A 23,968-nucleotide genomic window follows, 5' to 3' on the forward strand; every position below is an offset into this window, starting at 1 on the left:
GGAAGAACAGTCCAATTCAGAGATGATTTTTTCACGTTTAATAATCTCATGCAGAGTATTCTTCCAAGAATATCTTATCACTTTCAGAACCCCTGTCAGATGTTAGTATCCAAAACATCTATGGCACAGAATAGCTTAACCACGTCATGCAAGACATTTCTCTTAGTTAGCTCTGAGGATGTGCCCTGCTCATTCTACTTCATACCCTCACACTGAAATACTTCCACAGCCGAGTATTTTTTGTATTTTTCACTGGTCACCTTCTCCTCATCACTCAACATTCCTATCACTCATGTCGTGAAAATAAGTGGGTATTTGGGGAGCCATTGTGATTACCACAGAAAAACCCTATAAGTAAATTAATAATCCTGTACTCAAAGAGGGATTAGAGTAACACACATGTTAAAAGTGGGTCAGTGCCTCGTTCTAACAATAAATAGGACTACACAGTTAATTAGCCAATGAGCATTAGATGCTCTGTGCACCGAACAAGGCTGGGGTCCAGTGAAGAAGGAAGAAGAGAAGGTGGCATCCACAGCCATATAACTGAAGATTAACAAATAATTTTGAATTAGGGAAAACAGTCTGTGAGACGGTACAGGCAGGCAATTTTTTGGCAATGCACAATTTCATGTTCTTAAACTCAGAACTTTATTATTTAACACAACTTAATGTATTACTTCCTACATCCATAGAAATAAAATTTTCATTCCATTTACATAGAAATCATACTGTTAACACCTTGGATCATCAGCAAAGTAAGGATTTTAGATATTAGCTTGCCAGTACCTCTACAGATGCAGTACAGATTTTGAATTTGTTTCTCAAATGTATACCAAAGCAAGGAAGCTTAGAAGTGAGACTGAGCCCAGCCCCTAGCTCTTCAACTTATTTTTTCTCTCCTTCCTTTCCTTACTCTTTCTTGCTCATTAGTTCCTTCCTGTAATAGCTTCTACCAGTCCAAGCTTTTCGCTCCTATAGCTTCAAGGGAGGTGACTTTCCCAGCAAGTAATCACAGATAACACCTAAGTGGGTTTATCCATTCTTGGTGCCCTCGCTCCTCATAACAGGTGCAACTGCAGAGAGCTCTGTGCGGTTTTAAACCTTTGACACATTCAATAGAAGCCAGTTTTTCTAATAATTTCACATTTCAGCAGTACCAACATCTGAACACACACAAATTCTGAGAGATTTTTTTCAGACTTAGGGCTTGGTGAAATTTTGGAACTTTCTTACAAGAACAACCTTCATCTAGGAGCTTTCACCTCCAAGCCAAATTATACACCCTCTCCCCAAGCATGAATCCCCTAGTTTAATGGATTTTAATGATTTCCTTTCACATAGGGGAAAACTGTATTTTGTGCCTAATTAAGTCCAAACGAAAAACTAACAAAGATCAACTTAAAGCTGCTGGATCTAAGATATTTCTACCTGTAAAAAAATAAAAAGGGTAAGAAAGGCTTCAGCTTGAACTGAAGCTTGACATAATTATCAAAATCTGAAAATAGTGTCTTTTAATAGCAAGTATTAAGCAATTTTATATTACAGGCTCCTCCTGGAAGGGTACACATGATAGTGCTGGGTTAATGTAAGACACTGACAAGCTACCAACTAGAGAGACGATAATCCTCAGGGGCACAAGCTCCCCACACCTGGCAAAACAGCAGTTGCAGGTTACTGAAACACTTATCAAGCACTAAAAACCTACATACAGGATGTTGAGCACGGTTGCATGTTAATTTCAGGAAAAACACTGCTGTGACCATTTAGTAGAGTCATTTCATGTAAACAAACACCAGATTTATGACAGCAATCAATAATGCAACCAAGTTTTATACACTCATTAGAAGTGTCATGACTTTTTCTGAAGGAGCATCTTTTCCTAGCTGTAAAGTGCTGCTTTACCTACAAAATGAATGGCTATTCAAATCAGTTTACTGCAACATCTAACTATTGGGCCGCACATTAGGAATATGCATAACCAGCCAGTAACAGCAATGCCACTCTGCATGGCATATGGATGACCTGAACTCTCACCATCTGAGAAGGTGATGTCTATGAAGGCTGAAGAAGCCTTGGAAAGCAGAGCTTTTAAGCAACTCCTGCTCACAGTAGCAGACAGTGTAGATATATATAGCTAGTTATAAGACGATTTTACGTATTTTTAATGCAATATTTCAGTGGGAACAATTAAAACTTCCAAGACCTGAAACTCAGCAGAGATTGCCAAGAAGAGCCATCCAAAGGTACTACCCCCGAAAGCACAGCCTCACTGCCACCGCCCTCCTCCCAGCCCCACTTCAGGCACGGAGGTCCGGCCAACCTGCAGCAGCCCCGGTGCCCCCAGAGCCGGCCGGGGGGGAGCCCCTTCCCACACACACCTGCCCGCTCTGTCCCGTCACGACCGGCCGGGTCCCCGCTACGTGCCTCCGGCACAGCCCCGTCCCGCCCGCTCGGGACAGGCCACCACGGCTCCCAGAACTGGCCGAACCCGGGGGGAAAGCGGCGGGGCGGGCGACCCGGGGAGCACCAACGCCACCATGGCTGTTGTTATTTGTTTCCGGTAGCACCACAGCGTGTCGGGGAGCAGGAACAACGCGCCGCCGCCCGCCCCCCGCCGCCCCGCTCCCGGCAGCGCCCCCGCCCCACCCCACCGCCGGGCCGCCCCGCCGCACTCACTCGCCAGCCGCGGGCCATCCAGCCCCCCGCCGCCGCCGCCGCCTCCCGCCCCCAGCTCGGCTTTCTTAGGCCCCACCACCGCCGCCGCCGCCGGGCCCGAGCTGGCCCCGTGCGGCGGGTAGCCAGGCCCGGCGGCGGCGGCGGCGGCCGAGGGGATACCGAGCGGGAGCCCGCCGAGGGGGGCGGCGGGCCCGGGGCCGGCGGGGGCGGCGCCCGGCTCCTCATGCAGGAACTGGCACTCCTCGCCGTAGAAGCAGGTCTTGTCCTTGGCGTAGTAACGGCAGAACTTCAGCTTCACGGCGCCGCCGCCGCCGCAACCGGCCCCCGCCCCGCCGGCCGCCGGACCCGCCACGCCGACCCCCGCCGCCGGAGGCGGTGGCCCCACCACCGGCGACGGCGACGAGCAGGGCAGGCCGCTGCTGTTCATGGCAACCGCCCCGCCGCCGCCACCGGGGTCGGCACCATGGGGAAGGAGGGCGGCCGGGAGGGGGCGGGGAGGGGGAAGGGGCGCGGGAACCGCCGTCACCCCGGGCTCCGGCTGCGGAAGGGAGAGGAGGGGGCGACTCCGCGCCTCTTAAAGGGGCCGCGCAGCCCGCGGCGGGGGCGGCGGCACCTCCTCAGTGGTCCCGGCGCTCGGGCTTGTTTATGCCATTTTCCTCTTCCTGAGCGGCCGCTCGGGCGCGCCTGCGCCGGCGCGGGGCATGATGGGTAGCGTCGCCGGTCCGGGGCAGGGCCGCTGGGTGCTGCTGGCGGAAGAGCGGTGCGCGGGGGTTGTGGAGGTGCAGGTGGCGGAGCGCGGTGTGCGGCCGTGCAGCTGTGCCGGCCGGTTTCTAGCGGCCGGGCGTTACCCGTCCCGCTCAGCGCCAGCCAGCTGTCCGGTAACGCCCGTGCTGAAGGGGCAAACGGCCTGCGCGCCTGACCACCGGCCTCTGCGCGAGCCGGGGGCTGCCGCGCTAGTGCTGCCGTTCCCCTCGCGGGCAGAGAGCAGCGTACTGGTGATGCGGCAGGATCCCGGCCGATGTCCCCCTCAAAAGCCATGTATCTGTCTCCTGCTGTAGCCACCCAGCAGCACGCTTGCTTTTGCCTGCCGGCTGGGATAACGGGAAGGCAGCCTTGTGGCATTCGCTTTCTTCTGGAGTCGAATCGGCGGGCGGGCGGTTTTTAATGGGACTTTTGAAGTGTTTTCCTCCGAGAGTGGAGAATTATGTGATGTGAATTTTCAGTGACTCCCTTGCAAAGCTACTCAAGATGTTTCATTAATTTTTCCTCAGTCGAATTGTTGGCATAGCTCGTGCAGCTGAAGTGATGTATATATAGACAAAAAAGCAGCATATGTTAAAGTGCACTTGACATTATTTTGGTAAGAAAAACATTTGCTGTAGAATTAAGATTACTTTTTTGTCTGTCATAGTCTTCTCTCTTAGTAAAAGTGAAAAGAAAATCAGGGCCTGCTTCCAGTATGCTTTGACAGTTTGTACAAAAAGAAATTGAAAAAAGTAAGCTTTTAAATGTCACATTGGAACAAATTGAAGTCTTTCTTCCTCAGATAAGTCTTTAAAGACTTCAAGAAGTAAGTGGGCTTTAAGCTGAAATCTTAAGATCACCATTTGTGCAGCCAGAATAGTGGCCTCTCCAAGCTTAGGAACAGGGTGGCTGGGGGGGGAAAGGTGGTTGCTCTGCAAAAAAAGGTTGGAAAGAAAACTAGAATAGGATGAGGCTACAAGAGCCAGAGCTCCAGTTCCAGCCTAGCATCCCAGGAAAACAAGATGAGAGTATCATCTTTCTGTCATTCTCCAGCAATCATTTTCTTCCTTTCAGCCATATAGCAAAAAGTTCACAGCTTTTGTGTTCCTGCAAGTTTAGAAAAGCAAGCAAAAGGATGAAAAAGTCCTGTTGGGTTTTCCATTAAAATCTCTGGGTAGGAGCTCAAACAAACCACAGTGGGTTCCACAGTGAGGACAGTCTTCATAAACTCCTCAACCATGGGAAGTGTCCCAGCTTGTGCCTTCTCTCATGACCAGAGCTGGTTTGCATCAGTGTATGGATCAGAGGCAATCCTAGCCGCTTTAGCCGAGGTACCCAGTGCTACTTGGTTGTATATCACTGAGGCCCCTGGCGTCAGCATTATGCCTCTGAGGAGTGAAACCAAGGGCTTCCTCGCTCTATGCACAGCTGCATACCAGTGAACACCGGTGACACTTCCCTCAGCTGCTGCAGTGGAGAAAGGGAGAGTCTGTGATTGCATTGTTTTCTCTCCCTTTATCCTGCTCCTCCGTGCCCTAGGAAGACACCAGCACAGCGCAGCTGGAGCCTTTGGGGTGCATGGGTACAAACAGGGGAATGGGAGGTAGAAGATGTGTTAAGGTAATGCCAGGTATGGAGGAAGAGAAGAACCCCGTATCACCTTCTGCTGAAGCCCAGTAATCAGCAGTCTCTCCCCCCTTATTCCATGTATCATGTGCTCTGGAAAAATATCCCTTCCCTTCAGAAGGGTCAGACTCTGTGGACAAGTTATGTGTGCATGCGAAAAGATTGGAAGGGGCCGCAGAAGGATGTTTGAGAAGAAAAATCAGCTTTCACTCAGAGCTTCCCCAAGCTTTGCGGATCTTTTTATCCAGAGCCTTAGTACTGTGGATTTAATGGTATCAAGTTATCTTACAAGAGATTTCTTGATACACTTAGGGTAATACCTTTTCTGGGTAAACTGGTTGAACGTGAAATGAATTCTTCCAAGCAAAGACTTCAGTTGTGTAGCCACTCCCATTGCTGAAGTGTATTTTAACCTGAGTTTTCAACCTTGTGAATCTGCTTTTCCCACAGCTCTTTTGCTGATCTATGCATATGTCTAATATTACATATACGCAGTGAGGTTAGGAACAAGGACACAAAAAGGCTTGTGTATACAAGACCCACATTTTCTCTGTCTGCATGCTGTAGCTTGGGTTGAAAACATTCCCACTGGATGCAGGCAGAGCTGAGATAGCAGACTGGGCAGTACCATGTGATCCTGCCAGCCAGAGTGCCCGGGTAGCAGTGTGGTACCATCATAAGGGTGTCTGGTATGTAAGTGCTGTACCTGACTCAAGCATCAAACCAGTTTGGAAGCGTTCCTCATCTTTTCTATGTTCTCTTGGCCAGCAGAGCAGCGTCAATAATGGGAAGAGGCTCAAGATGGGATAAGCCTCTTTTTGTGGCTCCAGCAAACTCTCATCTCTTCTGTCTCTTTATTTCTGTTCACTGTGTATAAGGACTTGGCCTGAAGACTGACCTGCAGCTATTGAGTATGTAGGAGCCTGACACCTTCTCATTAATCATGTGTTCCCCTCCAGAATTCTGTTTTTATTGCCTGTTCTTGCTGGTCAGCCAGAGAGCTGAGGAGTCCTGCCCACCATTCCCTCTCTGCTTCAACTTGCTCTGCTACCTTGTGCAGTGCAAGGAGATTTACTGGACATTCCTGCAGATTAGTGATTGATGATGTTATCCTTTTTCCACAAAACTAGATCCCCTGTTGATTGAAGATGGCACCTATATGGAGAGCACTACTATTCCTCTCCTGAGCACATACAGAGATTTACTTTGCAAGAGATCCAGGGAGCAAGACAAAGGAGAAACAGATAGATACCCCTGGGTCTTGTCCCACTTTGTAGTTAAGCCATAACTGTGGTGTGTTTTCCAACCCAGAAACAGCCAAGTGACAGAATTTGTATAAGCTCTGACAGAAAGGCAGAATTAAATATTATGAAATGAAAAATAAGGGGGAAAAAGGGAAGTAAGATCTTTGGGAAGGAAATCCCTGCCAACAGCTCTTTTCTGCAGCCAGATCAGGTTGCAAGTGCCAAATAACTCTCCCCTAACATTCAAATCAGTGTTGAGAAGGCCACGTCTGCTATTGAGAGTGATAATTTCTCTTTGTGTTGACCCAAAATTAACATGTTTAGTAAATCATGTGGAAACAGATCCTGAAGTGCAGGCTGGCATTAGATAATGCAAATGAATAATAATACTTTTTGAGGGATAGGGTTATTGTAGCTGTGATTTTAATTTTTTTAAGACAAAGGCAAGACAAGTTTTGTAGGTAGGAATCTTGTTAAACCAAGCAGTTGAAAAAAGTAATGCCTAAACACTTTTTTTTTTCAACAGTACCAGTTGGTCTATTAAAAGATATTATCTCTACTTACAAAACTGGCCTTGCTTAATATTATTGAAATGGATCAAAGGAAATGCTTCTAAAAAAAGTTTTCAAATAATCTGAATTTAACCTTTAAAGTCTATCATTATAGTGTATCATTAAGAAAAAAAAGTTAAGAAGATTTACAAAAATACAAGCATAATCAGAGTCCACAGTAATATTAGACAAGAATTTAGCATTTGCTCATTTATTTTTTTGAAGGAAGAGTAATAGAGCCTGATAGTTCAGGATATACACCAACTGCTATCTGAAATCCAAGGGAAATTGCCACTCTTTGAGGAGATGATTCCCCAAAATTAAGGGGCTTTTTGATCTTCCTTTCAAATGTTTGAGAATTACTAATATGGCAGTCAGGATATTGGCTTGAATAAGCAGGACCAACCTGCTGTGGCAATACCCGTGTGTCCCTAACTAGGCGGTTGTCTTTACTAACAGTATCTGGAAGAAACTAAATGTTGCTCGTAACTCAACTCCCATTCACATGCAGAAAGAAATTCATTCCCCCTCAGTGAAGACTTGAATTCAAATCAAGTAGCAAATCAGGAGCTGACCCTGAAGTGCTCCTGCTAACAACTACATTCAAAATGTATGCTAACAGCTATGTTAATAATGTATAAGGCAGAGGTCTAGCCCTAAGCTAGAGTTCATATTAGTACAAGCACTAAAATATAAGTCTAGTTTAACTGTGCTAGTAATCCAATCATAGGTTTTAGCTAGAAAGTTTCTTGCCATGTGGCTACTCCCACTGGAGTTGGCTTTATCTCGCTGGTGCAGTGAAGACCAACCATAGTGTGCCATAACTTGGATAAAATACTTGGTAACAGAAAGCACTCTTTCATGGTGGAAAAAGCCCAGCCCAGCCTACTCACTTAGAAGAATGCTTTACATGTGTATGACACATTTGTTTAACACTCTCTACGCTCAGTCCAGCACCTCTGGGAATAAGCCAATATGACAGATTTTATAAATTTATTTTGCTTTCACCCAATAGATATGAACTGTCCTAGCTGATAGCATCTTTCACAGAAGCTTTTAAGCTGAAAACATGACGTATGCATTGAGATTTCTGATACCAGATCAGCTGAATCACCAGCAACAGTCTCATGATTAAGAAAGTTAGTTTTAGTTTCATCTTGTCTCAAGGACAAAAAAGTGTAAGATCTTCAATGGCATCCCAGCAGCTTCCAGTGCTGAATGCATTAAGTGGAAGAGAAAACAAAGCACTTTACTTACTTCCCAATTTTAAATCAAAGGACCCTCGTTTAGTATGTATGTAAGTGTTCGGACAGGTCATTGCCATGCCACCCAACTGCCCATGAGCAGTAAGTAGCTGGGGTAGATGTCTAGTAGTTTCAGAACGGAAGCACAAACTGTCTACTCCCTGGTTTCTGAGGGCAAAACCTGTATGTAGGTATGGTGTTGAAAGGGATACAAGAAAGTACAAGAAAAACATGGACTTACTTGAGTGAGTCCAGTGAAGAGCCATGAAGAAGTTAAGGGATTGGGGTATCTGGCATGCAAGAAGGGGGTGAAAGGGCTGGGGCTATTTACCCTGGAGATCTTGGCTCTTACCAATATGTATAAATATCTGTGGGGGACCTAGACTCCTTTCTGTGGTACCCGCTGACAGGACCAGAGGCAATGAGCACAAACTGAGACACAGGACATTTGCCTTGAATGTCAGGCAACACATTTTTATTGTGAGGGTGGTTGAGTGCTGAATCATTGCATGGAGAAGTTGTGGACTCTCCATCCTTGGAGATATTTAAAACCTTACTGGATGTGCTCTGGGGCAGCCTGTGCTAGCTGATCATGCTTTCAATGTGGGACTGGACTAAGTGATCGCCAGAGGTGTTTTCCAACCTCGTCCATGCTGGGACTAAGTACCAGTGAGGGCTGTGGAAAACAAAAAGGCAACCTGCCAGCTAGGAAATCTTGTTGCCAGCATGACATTTCCCTGCTTGCAATGACTTCTCTAGGGCCTGTGGAATCTTATACTTCCTTTCCCAGTTTTTGAATCCTTGCAAATGTGTACCTCCCTAGTTTTCATATAATTTCAGCTCCTTCCTTTGAACTGCATCACATACAAACTTGTCTCCAGCACCAGAGTACAATGCTATTGCCCCAGTCTTCTAGGGCAGTCTTGTGAGAGATCATCCGCTTGTCTTTGCTAGCAGTGGTGGTCTCAATGCCATTTTACCAATTGTCCCTGCAATTACCTATGGGACATTTTCTGTGGCTTGTTTTACCTATGATATGTCTGTCTATTTCTAGTCCATCTACATTTTTATTTAGTCTACCCTAATTCAAAAGAAACTCTTTACCAGGTATCAGTAAAAAATAAAACTATATAGGTATCACCTCTGACAGGTTTCTAAGAACACCTTACTGATGCTGAATTTATTTTTTAGGGATTCTTTTTATCCAGGTTCTGTACAATTGCAAAATGGATGCTTAGTCCCTAGCAAGTAAAACTGTAACTGATTGAATAATGTAATAAAATATACTTTTACATATAAACTGTAAGAGTTGAATGAATAATAAAAATACCCCAGCGTATCCTGTGGGATCATGGGGAAGGTGCTCCAGCTCATCCCTTAAAACTAGATCCACTTTCTGCCTTGGGCTGTAACGTGGGCCTATGGAAGGTGGGGAGACCCTCCTGTTCCTCTGTGATGTCCTGTCCTGATACAAACAAGAGGCCTCGCTGGGGTGAGCAACTTCAGCCAGGGCCAGGGTGGTTCTACCCTTTACACACCACTGACTCGGAGACAATGATGAGGCAGGTCCTGGGATGCTACACTCCAAGGAAGGCAGCAAGTGGGGACAGGCTAAGGGCAGAGGGGCTGTGTCCCTAGAGGCTCATGTCTGAGGGTGAGACTGGAGACCTTTATTTTTATCCCCTTGACAAATCATTTGCAAAACTACTTCAGAGCAGCTGTAGCTCAGTATAAACCTCCTGTGAACAGTGCTAGTTCCCTCTTCCCCTGGCATAAACAGCCCCATGCCAAAAACCTGCTCCCCATCCACTGGCTTATGGAGGTGATCGCAGCAAGTCCTCTGTCACCAGCAGACCAAGCACTCATCCAGCGCAGGAAACCTCCCTCAGCCCACGATGACAGATACAGCAGGGTGTTCCCACGGAATCACACAAACTTTGGTTTGTTTTTTTAAGCTCTTTAGCTTGGCAGTGGCACTTGTTCTCCCCCTCATCAATACTCAGATAAATTATGCAGACTGCCGGTGCATGAAAGCAGAAACTATAACTGCTTCAAAAATAAGAATTGAGGTGAGACAGCAAAAAATCAGCTGCACTAAATTTACCCAAGAAAATAGGTTTGTGTAGAAGTGTGAGTGAAGGGGTAAAGAAACGGGCAACGGCTGAGCAGCTGGAGTGGAGGCAGCGGTTTGGCTTGGCAGAGGCATTCTCTGACGGAAGATGCTCCCCAGCTTTCAGAGAGGCCCCTCTTCTGCCTGTACCACAGTGTTTCCTTCAGGCTGAGGTCTCGGGACCTCGATTTTGAAGAAGTGGTTTCACTGTGGGCAGTGACATGCACCCTTAAGGCAACCACCTGCACGACTCGGTTTCACTTGCTGGGACTGGGGGACTGCAGGGCATCACCAGCCATGGCAGCAGGCTGGCCCCATGACCACCCCGATGGAAGTGCATTTCAGCTAGCAGGTACAGCCTCCTCATGCTCCTCCTTGGACCCTTTCCTCTCCATTTCCCAGTCTGTCATTGCATCACTTCACACCTTTCCTTTCTTTCACCTTTGACTTCTTATCCATTCATTTTCTCTTGCACCTTTTCTTTTCTGGCCCACCTTTCTCCTCTCTTCTGGATATGCTCTTCTTCCCCCCGTGACCCTAGTTTCTCCCAGTCCAGCCTGGCTTTTGCACTCACTGCATCTGACACATTTCTTGCTCAAGTATTCAAGAGCATTAAATAAGAGTATTAAACTACTTAAGAATACTGATTTTTTTTTGTTTTCTTCTTCCTGGTGTAAATGTGTTCCTGGTGTTAATGCTGGCTTGACCTGATCACATTAAGTAATATATCTGCAGTCTCCCAGGTAAATAATCTGCTAATCAGATACCTTGGTAGAGTGGAATATGATGCATCTGTATCTTAACAGGTTTTGTTATTCAATGACCTAAATAGAAGAAGGCATGATATTAATATCGGAAAGTGCCTTTAATTTTATATTTTTTTTCTTCCCAACAATTAGCTGTTAAGAAATAGTGTTTGTTTCCATCTCAAATGCCTGAAACTATTCTTCCCTAACTCTAAAATGAATGTCTTGCTCCTATCAAACATGATCTTGCTGATGCAAAACCCAGGACTGAAAAAAAAAGAGTGTTTTTTTTTCCTGATTGATGCAGTTCTGATGCATGCCTGGGAAAGTTATTTAACTGCCTGCGGTCCATTTTCAGCTCTATATACAAAGATAATAATACTTACTTCAAAGAGCAATTGTTAGATATTATTCATTCATGGTTGAAAGTCTAGGTTGAGCTATTTGAAGAGAAGGTGGAGTAGAAATGAAAATGAGTATTCTATGATCTCATGCTTTGCATGACTGATGATACAACTACTAAGCAAACCCTGTCAAAGAGGGTTTTCTGTGTTTTCTTCTTGACTGAGCTTTGCTAGTCTTGCAGGCTGCATACCAAAGTAACTAAATATTATTAGCATTTGGGGTGTGATGGTGTCCAAAGGCCCCTGCAAGGGACAGACTTCAGCAGGGCTAAGAGACAGTTCTGCAAAGACAGCAAAAGGTGTAAGAGCCCCGAGGTGTGATTTTCTCCAGCACAACTGATGTTCTTTCTGTTGAGGTGTCATTTAGTCAAGGCAAAGTATATAGGGAGATGGTGTTACTTCTTGTAAGGCTAGCTGTTATAGGAAAAAGCAACAAATCTTTTGGACATACAAACCAACTAGGATTTGAAGGATCAGATGTGTAGCTGACCGCAGAAAGCCTGAGAACTGCTAGCTCCATACATCTCTCTATAGCAGATCACTCTTTAAAGGCAACTTTGATATCAATATCATAAGCATTCAATTAATTATATGTAATTTCTTAAATACGCAGGTGTTCCTGTTATGAATCTATAGGTTGTCTAGATATAAAACCTTGTATTTGTGTACTTGACAGAGAATATCCATATGATGAACTAGAATCATCAGAAACTGCAACACTTCACCAGCAAAGAAAAGCTAAAGAGGAGAATCTCCACAATAACTGTAGACTTAAGGCGCCACGTGTCTCTAAATTATAGTCTCAGAACTGCAGAAGTTGCAGAAAGAAGAAGCATCTTGCCTGTGTTATTTGCTGGGAATAAATGCTTCCCAGCAGCAAGGAATGTAAGCGCAAGAACTTTAGAAAGCAATATATAGAATACAATATATATGTAAATACAGCTATATACATTAAAAGCACTATTCCAGTTCCTCATGTTCTTAACTTTTTCTGGTCATCCCAAGTAATAGCTTGTGTTTAAAGAGAATATTATCTAGCATACAATTAACCTTGCATTAGTAGACGAGGTGGGAGGGTAGATGGGGCCTGGGAAGTGAAGCAATAGTAGTTTCGTGTTTTACAAATTAGAGAATTTAGTGTTGAACAGAGACTTTCGGTGACCTTTCTTATTAGGGAAGTTTTCCATTAGCAACTGCTCTTGCTCCCTTTTGTTGCACATGCTCTTACTGAGAGCTGTTCATGAAACCCACAGCATCAGGGTATGGAGAAATGTAGCTGTGAGATGCTGACTGAGATCTCCCTGTGGCTGGCAAATAAGAGGAAATTTTATATGTGCAAGAACTGCAGGCTCAGGCCCTAACAAGCTCTGGATTAGACAATGGTGTGTCTGATTCCACAAAAAGTATAGGACAATACTTTTGAACACCCCTCCACAGAACATACAAGTGTCCATTACGTTCCTACGGCAGAGACCCAGGAACAGATGGGCCAGCACACTTCTCCTTCTTCAGGAGAACCACAGAAACACTTGGGACCCAGCCACCTGCAGGATCTGTCCATCTCCCAGCAATACACTGATTTCTCTCTGAAGAAACAGCTGACAAACATTCCAGAACAAGTTCAGGCACCAAGCCCTGCCACTGGCAGGAGGGTGAAATCAATGAGCACCCCAGGGGGAATCAAGTTTGATCCTGTCTCTCTCCCAAAACATGCAAAAACCTGGGTGCAAGCTAGCTGTGAATGTCAGATAAGGCCAGTACATGGACTGCTTACTCAAGGAAACAGTCGTGCCCATCAGAACATACTTTCACAGTTGTCTATCTCCAAGTACTTTGTGGACCAGAAGATAAGGTATCACTTCTGAAGATTCCTGAATCTGAAAGGATTGTTTAGAAAAAGGGTTATTTTCCAGTGAAAGTAAATGCAATTTAAAACCATGTGTGATTTAATTCCTTGAGGTTTGGCCCCAATTGCTTCTTTCCCCCAAACCCCCCTTTTCATAAGAAAATTCCAGGTTACCCATATTTCAAGCTACTGAGAAGCTGGAAGGTGCCCAGAGCGCAGCCTGAGTCCCAGGTCCACCCCCATGTCTGTGCCCAGTGGTGAATGCATGTGTGCTGCTGTGGCTGCTCAGCGGAGGCAGGTTTGTCAGCGGAGCAGAGCTGGGGATATACTGCCCTTCTGCAGCATCCCATTAGAGACTCCTTCCCAGAACGACACGAAAATAATATAGCACAGAGCACCTTTTGTTCACAGGTTTCTTAAAACATAGCTTTCAAAAGACTCGAAACTTCATGTCATAAACTCACCCAGTTTTCAGGCTCTGCTCTTTTAGCTGAGAAGCTGGTTTGTGTAACTGGGTTGAGTTCTCTCTGAGGTTTTCTGAAGAACTTCATAGAGATGTTTGCTGTGAAACGCAGTAATAAACAGTTCCAGCAAACAGCAGTGGAAATTAAATTGGAGAGTAAAACATTTATGGAGCAAAACTGTGGAAGAGCAGGAGTGGATGACCAGTGAAAGCAGAAAGCAATTTCAGTTTTTTTATAGTAACACTAGAAAAGGACAAGGACTGTTTAATCCCAGTGATTATACACTTCTGAAAGGAAAATAGAGACCAAAAAATCAGTCCAGAGCCAGAAAACAGAACATTTCTCAAATGGGTAGGAAGGGCTTATTCCCCATATGGCTTAATCCTAGTGATCTTAATAGAAATGCATTTAAGAAGATGCTCTAGGACTCTAAATGCAAAATGCTTCCTTAAGGAATCTGTAACCTTCAAACACAGATAATGCCCTAAAAATTGCTGGTATGGTTGAAGGATAGACTCTTCTTTCTTCCTCTGTATTTTCAGACAAATAAGATGATAAGAAAGCTAGATGGATAGATAAGTGGATAAACATTGTGTGCCTATGTCCCATCCAAAGGAAGGCATGGCTCCCTGTTTCCTTAAAAACTGCTGAAAAACTGAACAGGGTAAACAAACAGAAAAGCTACCTTATGGCCTGGATAATTAGCTCTGTTACTGTTGTAAAAGTGAGACATTATTTACTCCTTTCTTTGTAGTCTAGGCTTAATGGTGTAGATAAGATTTCTAATGGGTGAGCTACAAGACCTGGTTTGAAAAGTGTTTTATTGTTACAGCGTGCTCTTTAAGGAATGTGTTGGGCTTTACATTTGTACAACTGCTTGGGAATTGCAGTTCTTTTTCAACACTAACCTCATAATGATGCAAGTAAGAGCAATTGATTAGGGGGTTTCGTTCATTCTTACCAAATTTGGTACCAAATACCAACTACCATTTTTATCAAATACCTTGGATTCATTTTTATCTTTTCATATTTTGTAGCAAACCCATTTTCTCCTACTCTTCTTCTTTCTGTCCATCCTTCACCCTTGCACAATTAAGGCCTTCGGTGTTCCCTCTTCACCCCCCTTTTCCAGGAAAGAAAGGATACATTCAGCTATGGAAACTGTTTCTTTGATTCGAAAGAGAAGTTTTACAATACCAGGATGACTGCTAGTATCATTTCATTACCTGCCATTTTCTGTTTTCATTTCTCTTTGAGGCAGAACTTTTTCTCCTTGTTAATGAGGTGCCAGGAATCTCATACCTTTGCCTTCAGGTGTTTAAATAGAGTGGCCTTTACTTGCAAGAAGTTAGTAACCCCATGAATGTCAATAGAAGTGTTAGAGTGCATCAGGTAATGAGACTGGAGTACTTACACATGGAGTAGTTTGTTGTTGTTGTTTTTTTTTCAGGATTTAAAGCAAACTTACTTATGTCATTACGTGGGATGTACCTGTTTGCTTTGCTTCATGGTGTCTATCCAGCTTTTTAATGGCATGAACATGCTATTTCCATGAGCAAACATCCTCTAGAGAACAGTCAAGAAAAAAGACAGCCCGATGCCACTTTCTGATTCCTGAGGGACCTCTGTGGTCACCAGCAAAACTTTGCCCTCAGAATTGTCCCTTTGTTCACAGGATCGCAGAAAGCTTGAGGTAGCAAGGGACCTCTATAGGTCATCTGGTCCAACCTCACTGCTCCATGATGGCCATCAATGGCCAGCTATCCAGGACCTTATACAGGTAGCTTTTGAATACCTGATGATGGAATCCGTTGCCTCTCTGGGCAACCTGTGCCAGTGCTTGGGCACCCACATGGCGAAAAAGTTTGTGTCATTGCTTCTGGCCTCTCACTGGGCACCACTGAAAAAAGCCTGGCTCCATCCTCTTTGCACCCTCCCTTCAGGTGTTTGTATACATTGATAAGATCTCTATGACCCTTCTCTTCTCCAAGCTGAACAGTCCCAACTCTCTCAGCCTTTCTTCACAGGAGAGATGCCCCGGTCCCTTAATCATCTTTGTGGCACGTTGCTGACTTTGTTCAGTATGTCTCATGCTAAGGAGCTCACAGGTGTATCCTCCCAGTGCTGAGGGGGAGAACATCTACCTGCCAGCAAAACTCCTCCTAATGTGGCCCACGATACCATTGTTCACCATATTTTGTGGGGTGTAAAGGTCTGAGTAATGTGGAAGTCAAGAAGCAGCTCTCCTGAGAGGGTAGATGTGGGCAAGAAGCAGAAGAACCAGCCACAATGTAGGCTCTTCCTCAGAAAGGGAGGTTGCCATGGCAGCTGAGGTTCACTGCCTCTGCAGCCACTTTTCAGCCACTTCCCAGAAAGGGGTGTCCTCAGTTTTCCTGTCCTCAGCCATTTCCCTGGCTGTAATGGCCCAAACTGTGGGTAAAGCAGTAGGGACTGCAGTGAGCTCCCTCTGACCACTACCCTCAGCAGAGAAGGCACCACGAGATCACAGCTCAGGGACCTGTGGAAGGGCTGTCATTCATTCAGCTAGCCCATATAAAGCAGACAAAATGAATAATAACAAACAAAACAATAGTTCAGCTGTTTGAGCAGTGCCTTTATCTCAGACTCACAGGGAAGGGAGACAGGAAGTTATCTTAGCGAAATGAAAGGCAAATAAGGGTTTGAATACAACCCTGCAGTCCTTCCTCACCCAAGCGCAGGTAAACAAAAACCAGACGAGGCAGGACAGAGATAAAACAGAACTACATGTCTTGCTTACTTCCGCCTTCAGCATTTTCTTCATGCTAAGAAGAATTCCTTTGGGGTTTTTTTTCAGATAAAATCCATGAGTTACTGACACAGACTTAGAACCCAGAAGGGTGATTTCAGAGCAAATCTGTAAATCAAAGAGCAGCAAGGTGCTAGCACCAGTTTGTTTTTAGCAAAGAAGCCCGCAACACTGAAGCAGTTGGGCTGCTCTTAAGTGTACGTAATCCCTTACTAACAGCAACTCATTCCCAGAGGAACAACAAGAAATCTGTACTCAGTAGGCCAGTTATATGATTAGAAAGTCTGAAAAATGATGGAGTATATAAAGAAATCAAACTAGATTGCTCTTCATCCTAGCTTAAACGAATGCTGAAATCACAATCTGAATCACAGAGCATGATCTGGATATCAGTCTGCAATAAAACAAATAGCAAAAGTAGTCAATAAAGTTGCATATGTAATAGTACCATGTGAAAAATATGCCTGCACTTTGTGTAATCATTAGCTAATTTTTACTACATAAGGCACTGGACCAAACATATCTGTAACTAATCAGCATAAGAACAGGAGGCGCTCTGCTGACTCCCAGCTACCGGTTCTGTTAGAGAAGGTTTTGTTTGATTCTCTGACAGAGGAGTATAAAACACTGTGATACCTTATTTCAAATCTTCAGCCATTTTAATTATTCTTGGTTAAAATCTCTGTGTAATTTATAAGCTGGCTGCAACGAGCCATAGGCAGAGCTGCTGACAGTCCTCCTCCAAGAGAAAAAGTAACAGGATCAAAAGATGCAATTTTATCCAAAAGATGAAGTTTGTTGAAATTTGTACCAAAAATATGTTAGGACATAACAAGACAGAGAGCAAGTTCTTGGAAATGGTGGCCAAGTCATTGGATATATTTAAAACAGAATTGTGGAAGAGTAAATTTCTTGCAGCTGTTTTCATCTGGGACCTGAAAATGGGGAACTGAGGAAAAGAGGAGGAAAATTCAAAATATGAAAAACTGATTTGTGGACAGTGTTCTCTGCTGCATGTGGCAAACTCTGTTGGAATAGGCAGCTCTCGGCAGTGATGCTCCAGAGACAGACTGAGCAAAGTTCTCTCTCGTATGTTGAAAGATCTTTTAGATTCAGGCATAGATAAGATTTGGAAGGACAGGGAAAACAAAATACTTAGGCATAGGCAGTGTAGTTTTACTACAGGAGCTGACATAAAGTAAGTTATCAAGCAGCAAAGCCCTTTCCTGGCATTTGCACGGGATGAATTAGAAATGGTTTATTTATTCACTGTGACAAGTCCTGGTTTAATATCTCTTCACAAGAAACACTTGAGACCACTATAGTAAATAGTGCAGGACCTACCTGAAGGTGTTCTGCTGACTAGGAAGTTTTCACTGTATGCGCATGAGCTGTTCTTGTGCAAAAATGCCTCTATTTTTAATTAATTTTTCAAACCGACAGAACCGAGCCGGAATCCTGCCTGTGCCGTGCAAGGACGGACACGGGATCTTCCCAGGAAGGGTCAGCACTTTTAAGCTTTCTGCCTTTTAGCAGAAGATCCCAACACGTTTGCGGGCTACCCGGCTGCGCGGGGCTGCGCGGGGCTGCGCGGCGCGGTAGCGCCCCCTGGCGGCAGCCGCCTGCCCGCCCCCGGGCGCCTCCTTGCCGGCGTGCGTAGGTCTCGATCCCTTCGTGCGCCGAGACTTCTCTCTCGGGCAGAAGCGCCCCGGGAAGAAACAGCGTGTAATGCCGCATCCTGAACGGCCTCGGGTGGTGGGAGCGTTGTCAGCGGATCCAGGTGGGAAGATAACCCAGGTGGAGGGTTGAAGGCAAGACTGGCAGGTGACAGGGCAAGGTATAATATCAGTGTTGCTCCTTATTAGTTCTTTACTCAGCACACAGAGCCCAATTAGGCACTTTCCAAACCCACACAGCCTCCTCTACTCTTGTCTTCTCACTGCTTTCCTGCTAGGTGACTCAAATCTAGAGATTCTCTTCCACTAAACCCTCCCAAAGAGCTACCACACTCTATAGTGGTTTTCTCCTCCCATCTCAAATCTCAATCATGTTTGAACATGACTGGGAATAATTAAATCAGTTCACGTGATGTTTGTTGTAATTAACTGGTAAGACCAGATAAATGACTGGTCCTGACCTAGATGTACCCCATCTGGTGTTACAGCAACTACTCACAATTAGCATGAGCTGCAACAGAGGCGTCTTGTCACCCACCTTGCTTGTTGAACCTTGTTCTAGCAGTTATTATTCTGCAACATAGATCAACACCTCTGGCCCCATCATCATTTGAGAATGAACTCACAGGTTGCTTTTTTGGGGGAAGTATTTAAGCTGAAACAGTGAAAACACCAATGAAAGAAGGTGTGATGAAAGATGGGGAAGGAGAAAAGTTAAGTTTGATGGAAGAGAAATAAGACACTGGTAAAAGGTAGGAATTCATTTAATATCAGCTCTTTCTACCTATCCTGCCTCCCTGTGATTTTTATCCTATTTAAATTGAGTAAAATTTTCATTTCAGGATCCACTGCTTTGGGAGTGATTTGAGAAAAAGGCAACCACATGCAAAGTTGTGGGGTTTTAAGAGTCAGTGCATGGGTATTAGGCTCCTCCATGTTACCACTATTACAGATTTGTTTCTGGCAGCATATGAATGTGAGAGGACTATAGCTTCCCGGGAAATAAAATGGTCATTCTAGCTTCCCTGATCAGGAAGAAAATTTTGGAAAGTTGATCCAGAGAGTCTCACCCAAGGAAAATGATCAGAAGCCAAATAAGAAGCTAAACATAGCTTTCTTTACGTAAGTCTCCCAGAGCTGTGAAGCAGAGCGGAAGAATCTTCTATGTCTAGGGAAGGCCTGACTGCTATGTAAAATCCCAAGCTGAAGACAACCACAAGATTGCCTCCCTCGATATGAAGAGAAAGGTTTTCTCTTCACGCTTCACAGTGTTCCAGTTCCTCAGCTATTCTCTTTCTGCTTAACTCAGGATTTCAGTGTATTTTGGAGAGGCTTTCCCAGTTTTCCAAAGGTTGCTTTTGTCATCCCCCATCTGAAAATAAAATTTTGTTAGCAGTCCCGTTCGGTGAACCAGCTTATAGCTGAAATACCTTAAGTGTAGCTTCTTGGTTTGCTGTCTCTTCGGTAGATTCAGGCCTTTCTTATCACTACCATAACATGTAAGCCCACCTTTTGACTTGCAGAGGCATTCCCCCATGTATGTGCCTCCACACCTTGATGAAATCCTGGCTCGGTTTTTATGGCAACTAGAGGTTTTTCTGACTGCAATGAGAACAAGATTTCTCCTAGTGAATACATTTTTGTATAGCCTATGAAAAGATAATGAAGATGGAAAGCAGGCATAAACAAACATTGTTCAGTGGCAGTGACTTATTTCCATTCCAACTTCACAACAGTGCAGCAATACACAATATGATTATGCACGCTACATATTTGATACTCCTTGCCCACTGCTTTTAGTCTCTGCAGTGCGTTCTTACCTTGGGCTTTTGGGAGGATGACTGACGTGCAGACCGTAACAGCAGTCCCTGAACAGGCCAGCTAGAAGCTGAAAGATCAAGACAGTGAATTGGAGCGTTAACACTTCCCAGTATTTTTCTTGATTCTGCTTTTTCTGAAAGGCTCATTCATGCTCTCGTTTTCTGTTTTGTCGGTGTGATGTATTTCTCTAAGACCTACCCAAGTTGAGAGCACTCCATGTCATGTAAATACTTCTGACTATCACATTAACCTTTTTTTTTCTCACTGTAAAGCAGCTAGAATCATCTCAGGTTCAAGGTATTCTTCCTCACCCTAAAAACCTTCTTGGATTTCACAGGAATAAAGGTGGAGGACAGCAGTGACAAGCTTTAGCAGTTAACAGGACAAGGAGTCCCATTTTCTCTTCTACCTGAAGGCATCAGGGTGCTCACTACTCCCTCTTCCAGCATATACTCCCACATACCGTCCTTTACAGATGCAGTTTCAGCTCTTCAGACACCTTGCTTGCGTGACTGCTCACGGTCTGGTTGCTGCATCTGTCTGCTTCTGCCTAGCTTTTAGCTGCAAGTCTTTTCCCTGTTTAAATACACCTTTCCCTTTCCTACTGTGGCATTAGGCATCGAACTGACGAGGCAATGTGAGCAAGCTGGAGTAATGCCAGGGGTAAATTGGCTTGGCTTGTACAATGAGAAGCTGAAACTATTCGCAGATCAGAAAGCAGAAGGGAATGCTCTACAGGCCAAACAAGTTGTAACTTTCGAGGTCCTATTTCCAGGTGGTTTCAGCTGGTGCATCTTAGAAATCAGTGAACATAGGTGGGTTTCCATCAGCTAAGTAAGCCCCTGGCTGTAAGCTGGTCAGATGGTCTCTGGTTTGGAAAGGGTGAAAAGTAAAGTGGCCAACAAACAAACAGAAGTGGAGAAAGCTGAGCAGAGAAGGACTTGGTGCAAGGCCAGTGGGAGGGCTGGAAGACTGGTTTGTGTTGACGGGGAGGAATTCGGCATGCTTGGTGTAGATACCTAATGCATACCTGCCTTTCGGCTGCCCTCTGGCACTCACTGTCTCAAGAAGCGCCAACATTATCTCTATAGCTAATGCAAGGAGGTACGTGTCTTCACAAAGAAGTCCTGTTCACCTTTCTTAGGATGACAGGCAGATGGACAGGATCTTCCTCAGAGGTCTGTAAAAGCAGACCACTGCCTGTGTATGCTGTGGAAAGGTGGCACCAAAAATTAAGCGTATGTTAGGTGCCTGAATGTGAAGGACTCAGACTTAATACATATTTGCCAAGAGGGCTCAGAAGACATCAGAGTGTTGCCAGATGGGAGCTCAGGCAGCTCCAGAAGGTACAAACATCACAGAGGGGATGGCAGCAACTCTTGCTCATTTCTTCCTTCTACCAGTTTTGCTCCTTCCATCACCTGCAGAAACAGTCTCATTACTTCATCCTTCAAGTACCTCCTGATGCATTTAACTTTTTTTCCTTCTTTAAACTCTGCAGCTTGCTTCATGTCCAACCATCTCAGGAGCTGGGAGGGCTTAGGGGGAAGGAAAAGCAGGAAACCAAAACCTGAGGGCAGAAATCTTTCAAGTCACCAGGAGAGAGATGTTACTTTATGATTCAGTGCTGTTGAGAGCTGGTTTTAGGGAATTAATGGAAATCAGACACATTTCACCCTGCCAGTTATTCAGTCTTACTTCTGTTTATCTTATATTGCTTATGTGCAATGATGTGAGCATGGTTACTGTATAGCTCCTTTAAGATTAGAAGGTGACTTCTCAAGCTGCGGTCCAAGTAGAAAGGCTCGTATGTAGCATTCCAGAGACATGATGCCTTTGAGGCACAAGCGGTTTTCGCACACTGCTCCTTATGTGTAAGGAGAAACAGCATCTACTACTGCTAGGACTGGGAGTTGCCCTGGCTCTATAAGCAGAAATCCAAGGAGGTATGGAGGATGAGAAAGCCATGGGCTTGCTCTTCCTCGTGCTCCACTTTCTGCATCTGCTTTCCTCAAAATAGTGTGAATTGCTGCCTTATTTGCTTCCTGGAGGGGAAAGAGCTCAAGGCTGTGAATGGCAGCTCAAAGGAAGAAACATCTAACCCGCACCTCGCTTGTGAGCTGGGGTACACAAATCCACACCAGGAAGGCTCAGGAGGGTGTCCAGTATGTCAAATCAAATAGAGCCAGTCCTGGATGGAAGGGAAAAGGAAGACATGATCTTGAGTCCTTGGGCGACCTCAGCGTGGGCTCTGAAGGCATGTTAGAGGACATTATTTTGCCGTTGCAAGTCAAAGCAGGAGTGCTCGGAAAGTGTTTCTGACTTGAACACCTCCTCAGTGCTGATGAGAGGGATGGTGCATGATCATCCTCTGGCTCACACCAGGCAAACGCTGACCTGCAGCTGCAGGGGTAGGTGCTGCAGGGCCCTTTCCAACACACAGATGCAGAAGTGATCTGCAAGAGAGAGCCTGTGTTTTATAATGTGGTTTCCAAAGGAGCCTCCAGAACACATAGAGGCTTCTGTCTTCAGACATTTTCTGCAATATTATGGGACATACATCTAAAGTGTGATGTACCTGTGTCTTTGAAAGGTTCTCCAAATAGTGCTTCCACTCAGCTTCAATACACAAATGCAGTATTTGCAGATGCATACAATAGATCTGTGTATTCCTTTTGCCTTTTCTTTTTATAAGATGTAATCTTTCTACAGTTCTGTTGTATTTTATTTTTACTAAGATGATTATCCCAGAGCAAAGATCTAGACATGATTACATTTTCCATTTCTGTTTTACAGTTCTTATTATGACAACAGTTACTTTCACTTCTGCGATACAACAAAATACATCTGAGATTATGTGTGTTTTAATCAGACAGAAGGATGAAGGTTCAGGAACACCAGAGACATTGGTATCTCCCAAGGTAATATGACAGAGAACTAGTTGCTTATAAAATACTAATGTCCATTCTAGAAATGGCTTCCCAGAAGTTAGCAACACCTTAAACCTTTAGGCTGTGGGGATGTCACAGTCAAAATAACCAGGGTTATGCCAAATATGACTAGAGGAGGCTAGAGGTAATTACTTGTCACAATTCATACTTTGAAAGTGTAAATAGGTAAGTATCACTTTTCTCTAAAACTGATTTTTCAATTTCTTGATGCTGTCTGACATCAGCATGCCTGAATATTACTGAATATTGTTCCAAGGTAGTCTTATGGAATCTTTTTCATTCCTGGACTAATAAGTAAAAGATTTGGATAACAAATGAAAGTACAGCAGCCAAAGCTGTGATGTCCTTGTATCTGACAAGGCAGAATGTGGCTGCTACCTCTAAATACTTCTCAGATCAAGTGAAGGGAAAAAGAAGGAGGAATGAATGAGAAGAACCAAGGCCAAGCAGAGTGCGGAGCAGAGGATGCAGTGAACTCTGTCCTTTCATACACTTACACCAGGTAAATTTCACCAGCCAAAGTCATGAAGGGAGACATTTAGGGCTACTCTTCAGATGGAGCTATTTACTTTCCACCTTTTGCTGCAGCTGAGCTTAGAGACTCATAAATCCATCTGTGGCTTTCAGAATGACTGTGGAATATTCTCCTGTTTTCAATTCTCCTTTAGCCATACACAATGGTGAGGAAATGAAAGGTGTGAAGGCGCCCAGGCAAAATGTTGCTTATCTAGTAAAGCCCCAAAGGAGTCGAGGAGCAGTCTAGCCAGGTGATGCAGTGACAAGCAGTGGGATGCTAAAAAATACCCAAACGTTCTGGCCCTGCCTTTGCATTGAAGTCACAGACAGAAAAGTTGTATTATAGTTCTGTGTCTTCCTATGGTTCTACATGAAAGGAAACAAAAATGAGAGTAAAGAATAGCCTGTATCACTAAGGGAAACTATCATGTTTCTGGCAAAACTTGCTCTGTGATGTCTATTTAAAGAACAAAATTAAATAATTTAACTGGAATCCAATAGAGTTTCATTGTGCAGTAGAATGCAATGTATTTATGAATAAGTTTGACAATAGAAATG

At 44.5% G+C, this 23,968-nt stretch overlaps 2 protein-coding genes across 7 annotated transcripts in view; one reads left to right on the forward strand and one right to left on the reverse strand.

The window, feature by feature from the left end:
- The window catches only part of PAN3 (poly(A) specific ribonuclease subunit PAN3), a 99,326-nt gene extending 95,946 nt beyond the window's left edge, over positions 1–3,380 (reverse strand). For 3 of the 5 annotated variants that reach the window (XM_065678468.1, XM_065678466.1, XM_065678465.1), the window contains exon 1: positions 2,680–3,379. In XM_065678468.1, the coding sequence (XP_065534540.1) occupies positions 2,680–3,106 (427 nt within the window). In that variant the 5' untranslated portion in view covers positions 3,107–3,379. Of the gene's footprint in view, positions 1–2,679 lie in introns of all 5 variants that reach the window. The other 2 variants (XM_065678467.1, XM_065678464.1) reach the window with 1 other exon arrangement.
- A 7,094-nt stretch (positions 3,381–10,474) lies between these two features.
- Positions 10,475–23,968, forward strand: part of FLT3 (fms related receptor tyrosine kinase 3) — a 40,924-nt gene continuing 27,430 nt past the window's right edge. For both annotated transcript variants that reach the window (XM_065678470.1, XM_065678471.1), the window contains exons 1-2: positions 10,475–10,550; positions 22,740–22,864. In XM_065678470.1, coding sequence (XP_065534542.1) covers positions 10,496–10,550; positions 22,740–22,864 — 180 coding nt within the window. In that variant the 5' untranslated portion in view covers positions 10,475–10,495. The remainder of the gene's footprint in view (positions 10,551–22,739; positions 22,865–23,968) is intronic.

Source organism: Lathamus discolor, chromosome 4 (assembly GCF_037157495.1).
Source record: "Lathamus discolor isolate bLatDis1 chromosome 4, bLatDis1.hap1, whole genome shotgun sequence".
Taxonomy (NCBI): domain Eukaryota; kingdom Metazoa; phylum Chordata; class Aves; order Psittaciformes; family Psittacidae; genus Lathamus; species Lathamus discolor.